This window comes from Microtus pennsylvanicus, chromosome 4 (genome assembly GCF_037038515.1).
Source record: "Microtus pennsylvanicus isolate mMicPen1 chromosome 4, mMicPen1.hap1, whole genome shotgun sequence".
Lineage (NCBI taxonomy): Eukaryota > Metazoa > Chordata > Mammalia > Rodentia > Cricetidae > Microtus > Microtus pennsylvanicus.
Genome location: NC_134582.1, coordinates 107,464,771 through 107,473,548, shown reverse-complemented (window position 1 = coordinate 107,473,548; position 8,778 = coordinate 107,464,771). Strand labels below are relative to the sequence as shown.

General features: G+C 37.1%; 1 protein-coding gene across 1 annotated transcript; it reads right to left on the bottom strand.

The window, feature by feature from the left end:
* Nucleotides 1-7,552: 7,552 nt before the first annotated feature.
* Nucleotides 7,553-8,503, bottom strand: LOC142848892 (olfactory receptor 2B11-like). Its single transcript, XM_075971070.1, has one exon. The coding sequence runs from the start codon at nt 8,501-8,503 to the stop codon at nt 7,553-7,555; it is 951 nt and encodes a 316-aa protein (XP_075827185.1).
* Between the last annotated feature and the right edge of the window lie 275 nt (nt 8,504-8,778).

Here is an 8,778-nt window from a genome sequence, read left to right as displayed (position 1 = left end):
AAGATGGTATCTCAAAGTTGTTTTGATTTGCATTTCCCTGATCGCTAAGGAGGTTGAGCATGACCTTAAGTGTCTTTTGGCCATTTGAATTTCTTCTGTTGAGAATTCTCTGTTTAGTTCAGTGCCCCATTTTTTAATTGGATTAATTAACATTTTAACATCTAGTTTCTTGAGTTCTTTATATATTTTGGAGATCAGACCTTTGTCTGTTGCAGGGTTGGTGAAGATCTTCTCCCAGTCAGTGGGTTGCCTTTTTGTCTTAGTGACAGTGTCCTTTGCTTTACAGAAGCTTCTCAGTTTCAGGAGGACCCACTTATTCAATGTTGCCCTTAATGTCTGTGCTGCTGGGGATATACGTAGGAAGTGATCTCCTGTGCCCATATGTTGTAGAGTACTTCCCACTTTTTCTTCTATCAGATTCAGTGTGCTCAGACTGATATTGAGGTCTTTAATACATTTGGGCTTGAGTTTTGTGCATGGCGATAGATATGGATCTATTTTCATTCTTCTATAGGTTGACAACCAGTTCTGCCAGCACCATTTGTTGTAGATGTTTTCTTTCTTCCATTGAATACTTTTAGCTTCTTTATCAAAAATCAGGTGTTCATAGGTTTGTGGGTTAAAATCCGAGTCTTCTACTCGATTCCATTGATCGACTTCCCTGTTTTTATGCCAATACCAAGCTGTTTTCAATACTGAAGCTCTGTAAAAGAGTTTGAAGTCAGGGATGGTAATGCCTCCAGAAGATCCTTTATTGTATAAGATTGTTTTGGCTATGCTGGGTTTTTTGTTTTTCCATATAAAGTTGATTATTGTTTTCTCAAAATCTGTGAAGAATTTTGATGGGATTTTAATGGGGATTGCATTGAATCTATAAATTGCCTTTGGTAGAATTGCCATTTTCACTATGTTGATCCTCCCAATCCAAGAGCAAGGGAGATCCTTCCATTTTCTGGTATCCTCCTCAATTTCTTTCTTCAAAGACTTAAAGTTCTTGTCAAATAGATTCTTCACTTCCTTGGTTAGAGTTACCCCAAGATAATTTATGCTATTTGTGGCTATCGTGAAAGGTGATGCTTCTCTGATTTCCCTCTCTGCTTCCTTATCCTTTGTGTATAGGAGGGCAACTGATTTTTTGGAATTGATCTTGTATCCTGCCATGCTACTACAGGTGATTATCAGCTGGAGGAGTTCTTTGGTGGAGTTTTGGGGGTCACTTATGTACACTATCATATCATCTGCAAATAATGAAAGTTTAACTTCTTCCTTTCCAATTCGAATCCCTTTGATCCCCTTATGTTGTCATATTGCTATTGCTAGAACTTCAAGCACTATATTGAAGAGGTATGGAGAGAGTGGAAAGCCTTGTCATGTTCCTGAGTTTAGTGGGATGGCTTTGAGTTTCTCTCCATTTAATTTGATGTTAGCTGTCGGCTTGCTATAAATAGCCTTTATTATAGTTAGGTATGACCCTTGTATCCCTAATCTCTCCAAGACCTTTATCATAAAGGGATATTGAATTTTGTCAAATGCTTTTTCAGCATCTAATGAAATGATCATATGGTTTTTCTCTTTCAGTTTATTTATATGATGGATTACATTGATAGATTTTCATATGTTGAACCAGCCCTGCATCCCTGGGATGAAGCCAACTTGATCATAATGGATAATTTTTCTAATGTGTTCTTGGGTTCAGTTTGCCAGTATTTTATTGAGGATTTTTGCCTCGATGTTCATGAGTGAGATTGGCCTGTAATTCTCTTTCTTGGTTTAGTCTTTGTGTGGTTTTTGTATCAGGGTAACTTTAGCTTCATAAAAGGAATTTGGCAATGACTTTTCTGTTTCTATATTGTGAAATACATTAAGGAGTATAGGTATTAGGTCTTCTTGGAAGTTCTGGTAGAATTCTGCATTGAAACAGTCTGGACCTGGGCTTTTTTTGGTAGGGAGTTTTTTTTTATAACAACTTCTAATTCTTTGTGACTAACAGGTCTATTTAGAATGTTCACCTGGTCCTGGTTTAACTTTGGTATATGGTACTTAGCTAAAAAAAATGTCCATTTCGTTTACATTTTCTAATTTTGTGGCATACAGGTTTTTGTAGTAAGATCTAATGATTCTCTGAATTCCGTCTGTGTCTGTGGTTATGTCTCCCTTTTTGTTTCTGATCTTGTTAAATTGCGTATTCTCTCTCCGCCATTTAATTAGTTTGGATAGGGGTTTATCAATCTTGTTGATTTTCTCCAAGAACCAGCTTTTTGTTTCATTGATTCTTTGGATTGTTTTCTGTGTTTCTATTTTGTTGATTTCAGCCCTCAGTTTGATTATTTCAAGTCTTCTACTCCTCCTAGGTGAGTCTGCTTCATTTTTTTCTAGAGCTTTCTGGTGGGCTGTTAAGTCTCCAATATGTGCTTTCTCTGTTTTTTTAAGTGGACACTTAGTGCTATGAACTTTCCTCTTAGGACTGATTTCATAGTGTCCCATAAGTTTGAATAGGTTGTTTCTTTATTTTCATTGAATTCCAGGAAGACTTTGATTTCTTTCTTTATTTCTTCCTTGATCCAGGTGTTGTTCAGAAGTTGACTGTTCGGTTACCATGAGTTTGTAGGCTTTCTGGGGGTAGCATTGTTGTTGAATTCTAACTTTAATCCATGGTGATCCGATAAGACACAGGTTGTTACTAATATTTTTTTTTTGTAACTGTGGATGTTTGCTTTGTTACTGAGTATGTGGTCAATTTTCGAGAAGGTTCCATGAGCTGCAGAGAAGAAGGTATATTCTTTCCTATTTGGGTGGAATGTTCTATAGATGTCTGTTAAGTCCATTTGATTCATTACCTCCCTTAATCCTTTTATTTCTCTGTTATGTTTCTGCCTGATTGACTTGTCCATTGGTGAGAGAGGAGTGTTGAAGTCTCCTATTATTAGTGTGTGTGGTTTGATGACTACCTTGAGTTTTAGTAATGTTTCTTTTACATAAGTGGGGGCTTTTATATTAGGTGCATAGATATTCAGGATTGAGACTTCATCCTGATGAATTGTTCCTGTTATGAATATAAAATGTCCCTCTCCATCTCTTCTGATTGATTTAAGTTTGAAGTCAACTTTGTTAGAGATTAGTATGGCCACACCTGCTTGTTTCTTAGGTCCATTTGCTTGATAAACCTTTCCCCAGCCCTTTACTCTGAGTAGATGTCTGTCTTTGTGGTTGAGGTGTATTTCTTTCAAACAGCAGAACGTTGGATCCTGTTTTTGTATCCAATCTCTTAGCCTGTGCCTCTTTATAGGTGAGTTGAGTCCATTGATATTAAGTGATATTAATGACCAGTGGTTGTTAACTCTGGTCATTTTTTCTTTCTTTTTTTTTTTTGGTAGTAGAGTTTGTGTGTTTCCCTTCTTCAAGTTGTGCTGGTGAGGGGTCATTAGATGTCTGAGTTATTGTGGGCATTGTTGGTCTCCTTGGGTTGTGATTTTCCTTCTATTACTTTCTGTAAGGCTGGATTTGTGGCTACATATTGTTTAAATTTGTTTTTATCCTGGAAAATGGTGTTTTCTCCATTTATAGTGAATGAAAGTTTAGCTGGGTATAGTAGTCTGGGCTTGCATCCCTGGTCTCTTAGTTTCTGAAGTACATCTATCCAGGACCTTCTGGCTTTCATGGTTTCCATGGAGAAGTCGGGTGTAAGTCTGATAGGTTTACCTTCATAAGTAACTTGACCTTTTTCCTTTGCAGCTCTTAATATTCTTTCTTTATTCTGTATGTTTGTGTTTTGATTATTATATGGCAAGGAGATGGTTTTTTTTTTTTTTTGATCCAGTCTATTCGGTGTTCTGTATGCTTCTTGAACTTTCAAAGGAATATATTTCTTTATGTTGGGAAAGTTTTCTTCTATAATTTTATTAAATATATTTTCTGGACTATTGAGCTGTGCTTCTTTTCCTTCTTCTACCCCTATTATTCTTAGGTTTGGTCTTTTTATTGTGTCTCAGATTTCCTGAATGTTTTGTGATGGGAATTTGTTGGTTTTGCTGTTTTCTTTGATCAGTGTGTTTATTTTCTCTATGGTATCTTCAGTGTCTGAGATTCTTTCTTCTATCTCTTGTAATCTGTTGGTAGTACCTGTCTCTGTAGTTCCTGTTTGTTTACCCAGATTTTCCATCTCCATCCTTCCCTTGGTTTGTGTTTTCTTCATTACTTCCATTTCATTCTTCAAGTCTTGAACCATTTCCCTTACCTTTTTGATTGCTTTTTCTTGTTTCTCTTGGTTTTCTTGGGTATCTTTGAGAGATTTATTCATTTCCTCTATCTTTTTGTTTGTAATCTCTAATTGTTTATGGCAGTTTTTCACCTCCTGTTTAAGGTCCTCTATTATTTTCATATAATTCACTTTTGAGTCGATTTCTTCTAATTCTTCTGGAGTAGGGTGTACATTTCTTCTTATTTCGGGATTCCTGGATTTTGGTGATGTCATGTTGCCTTTCAGGTTGTTGGAGGAATTCTTGGCGCCTGCCCATCTCTTCCTTCAAATGGAGCCTGGAGAGGCCTGGTGTCTTGGTCCAGTCTTTGTTGTAACTGACTCTCTGGGTGTATCTCCTCAGTGTAGAAGCAGGAACAGCTCCTGTTCAGATGGAACTCCTCAGCACCGAAACATGGACACCTGGTAGTCCAATGACCCATGGACAAAAGGGCAAACTTGGGGGGCAAGGGCAGGGTTGAGTAGAACACAGGAGACCCTGCTGTTCAAGCTGAAGGTGCCCACTCTCCCTTGCGGGGGTCCTTGAGGCACCATTCTGGGTGGGTAGCCTTAGTGTAGGAGCAGGAAACTGTTCCTGAGCAAAGGACCTTGCAGACAAGGCAGGCTTGGGGGGGGGGGGTCGTGTGTAAGAAAGACAGCCCTCAGCAGGAGCTGGGGGAGGGGGGTTTGTGCTCTCTTCCGGGACAGTCTGCCCCTGGATAGCACACACTCACCAGTCCAGATGGAACTCCTCAGCACCTAAACAGGGACTCCTTGTAGCCCAATGATCCAGGCACAAAAGGAAGAACGTGGAAGGCAGGGCGGGGTCCAGTAGAATACAGGAGACCCTGCAGCACAAGCTGAAGGTGCCCGTGCTCCCTTGCGGGGGACCTTGGGGCCTGACCGTTAGGCAGGCACTCACCGCTCTGGGTGGGTAGCCCGTCCAGATGGAACTCCTCAGTCTGTTTGATTGTTTTTTAATTCACTTCCCAACAAATACTTCAGTTTTTTTCCTATGATGTCCTCACTAAGTGAATCATATAAAAATTTAGTGAGAAAGTATTTTAGTAAAATTTTTTACGGAAAATTTTTGGACCTTGTTTTCATATATAGTCCCATCTTGCTGGGATATTGCTATCATTAAGTAGATCACATTGGTCAAAACTTAGAGATTACGTTCCTATTTTTGTCTCCTGAGTGCTGGTATTGCCACCACTCTAAGTTCAACATAGATTTTCATACAGGATTTCTTAAAACATTGATATAAAGCACATTTGTTTACACATGAGAAAATTGCAGACTTGTAAAACCTGCATTTGAGTAATGTTCTTCAATATGTTTACTGAGAAATAACATCCAGACTTGAATTTTAATATTTTGACACAATTCATCTATAATTATGCTCCTTTTAATGATTATTAGAGGTACTGAAACAGATGCTTACATATTCAGGATAAAGTATATTCAGAAGGAAGAGAACAATATTGTGTAATGTTTAAAGTGCAATAAGTTAACATCTATTCATAAATTATAACATTAGTAAGATGAAACAATTATCCAATGAATACTGACTTTAAAATTGTAGACACAATCTTTACTGTAAAAGTTTTTCCTTAAAAATAGTTATGCCTTAAAGTAGTATGTTTACCACTTTATTTATTTCTACTGATTAGTATCTCAGATACCTGGGAAGATATATAAACTATTATAGACAGTTTTCTCTCAACCCTTAAACTATCATAACAGGCTACATACAATCAACACCAAGTTGGGATTTTTTCTCTCCCTGCCTGCAGCTTTTCTTTTTTTCTTTTCAGAGTCTGGGATTCAGTATCTTCTAATGAGTTTTTTTCTAGACTATTTTGGTTTTTCTCTGATTCTTAGCAGACATAGTTGTACTATGGACCCAGTTAGCCTACAAAAGAATGAAGTTTCTCTTTCTCTAAACAAAAGTAAAAATGTAACATTTCTTCTTGCCTTGAAGTCTACAGAGAGAAGTTTATTGTACCTTTGTGGATGTATATTGTACATGCACATACAATAGATAAATGTGTACAATAAAGCACCAGTTGAAGAGTGAGAAAATTTATCATTAGTAATAACTAGTTGGAATCAGTGTACGTTGCATCTCATGTTTGTTTTCTATTAGTAGATTTTGTTTTTGTTGTTTGGAGGAAAATAATGGGTGCAGAATTAAGATTTTATATACATTCTTGGTTGTCAGAGAAGCAAAGAAACATATTCTTTAAACAGAAGTTGAAAGATGACAGTATTATTATGGGAGGGAGCACAAAAGTATGAGACATTTATTTATTTAATTTATTTTGTTAATATTATTAATAAAATAGCAAATATCACCTCACATCATCATCAATCTTTCTGCTTTATTTATCTGTAAAACTTCAGGATCTAATATTCAGTTTACTTTATATTTTTCTCTACTTTTTAATCCATTTTTCTCTAGTTTCAATTTTGCTTATCTAATTTACATCTTATTTTTCCCCAAAAAACTCTCAATACTAGAAATTACATAAAACTTTCTAAGGATATTAATCATTAACTCTTCCCCTTGAAACCTAGAAAGATTGGCTTTAGACAAATAGCTCAAAAGAAAGGAATCCCTCAAGAGTTTTAGAAAGTAAAAGTCAAATATTTTTAAGTATTTTCTTTTTAAAAGACTAGTGGATGTGTGGTTGACAGTTTACAAGATGTGAGGTAATAACTCACTTGATCTTGCTGGAAATTCATGAAATAATTCATTCTTTTTTCCAAGACAGGGTGTTTTTATGTAGCTCTTGCTGTCCTGGCACTTATTACATAGACCAGGCTGGCCTTTAACTCACAGAGATAAATCTGTGATCTGCCTCCCAAGTGCAGGGACTAAAAGCATGCACCATTACACTCAGCTATGAAAGAGGAGATAATTCTTGAATATGAAATTTAAGCCTTGGTAAATGGCAGGCTAAATTATTTTTTACTTATTTTCCAAAATGGCATTAAAATTTTCTGTTTTGAGTCATCATCATCATTGTTGTTGTTGTTGTATTACTGTAGCTTGATAAAATTGATCAGTAGACATTTATTTATTGCCAGTTCCTTAGGTTTCTACAACAAATCTCTAGATAGATACAAACAACTGAGTTATATGGTGGTCTCCATGCTCATGCAGACTGCAGACAAATTAGGCTTAGAGTTTATATTAAGTGAAAAAACCATAGCAGGATGATGGAAAGACATATGTAGACAGAATAGAACTAATGAATGCTAAAGAGATGATGTTTAAAACTGAAGTCACCAATACAGAGGATGGGTATAAAATTATGTTTGCTCTGTTCCCCTGTGATACAATGAGACAAGAAGTCTCTTCATAGCTCCTTTCATGTCCTTGTTCCTCAAAGTATAGATAAAAGGGTTAAGCATAGGAGTCACCAAACTGTAGAACAGGGACAGAAATTTGTTCTTGTCCTGAGAATTAGAAGACGAGGGTTGTACATACATGCTGATCACTGGCCCATAGAAAAGAGACACAACAACAACATGAGAACCACAAGTATTAAAGGCTTTCTTCTTGCCCTCTGAGGAACGAATCCTAAGCACAGTAGCTACAATGAACCCATAGGAAATAAGAATAAGTGACAAGGGAACCAGGGAGTAGAAAGTCCCTACAATGGAGAGCATAGCTATGTTGAAGGCGGTGTTAGCACAAGACATCTTGATCATCACTGGGACCTCACAGAGAAAGTTGTCTACCTTGTTGTTTCCACAAAGTGGCAGCTTGACAGTGAGGGTTGATTGAAGCAAGGAGTTAGCCAAACCACTCAGCCATGCCATGGACACCAGGAGGATGCAGAGTTGCTGATGCATGATGGCTGAGTACCTTAGGGGCTTGCATATGGCCATGTAACGATCCAAAGACATCACAGCCAGGAGGATGCATTCTGTAGCCCCCAGGAAGTGAAAAACATAAAACTGTGTCACACAGCCTGCGTAGCTGATAGATTTATCTGGGCCCCAAAGATTCAGAAGCAGCTGAGGGATGGTGGTTGTGGTAAAACACAGATCCAAGAAGGAGAGGTTAGAAAGGAAGAAGTACATTGGACTGTCCAGTTGAGAGTCTATCCTGGATACAACAATAATTGAGATATTTCCCAGCACTGTGCAGACATAAGCAACAAGCACCATTATGAAGAGGGGCATTTCCAGCCATGGATGGTTGGAGAATCCCAAAAGAATGAAGATCTTTGGAGCACTTGCATTGCCTAGATTCATTACTTTTGTTGACTGGTGAATTCAAGAGAAGGTGAAGACTTGTATTTTAGTGTGGAATTTCTATAGCAATCAGATACAGAGTTAAGAAAAATTAAGAGACTTTTCTTGGAATGCCTCTTCACAGAACTGATTTAATACTTGCAGGCATGAAAATTAATAGTCTAAGGAAACAAATATTGCCTTTTAGTGCCTCCAAGAGAAATATTAATGAATCTAGACATTTAACCAAGAATTAATAATACAACATATTTTATTTTTTTTATAGTTTGTATTTT

What these genes read in the sequence shown, in the direction of transcription:
- LOC142848892 (XM_075971070.1), bottom strand. Translation starts at nt 8,503, where the DNA reads ATGAATCTAGGCAATGCAAGTGCTCCAAAGATCTTCATTCTTTTGGGA.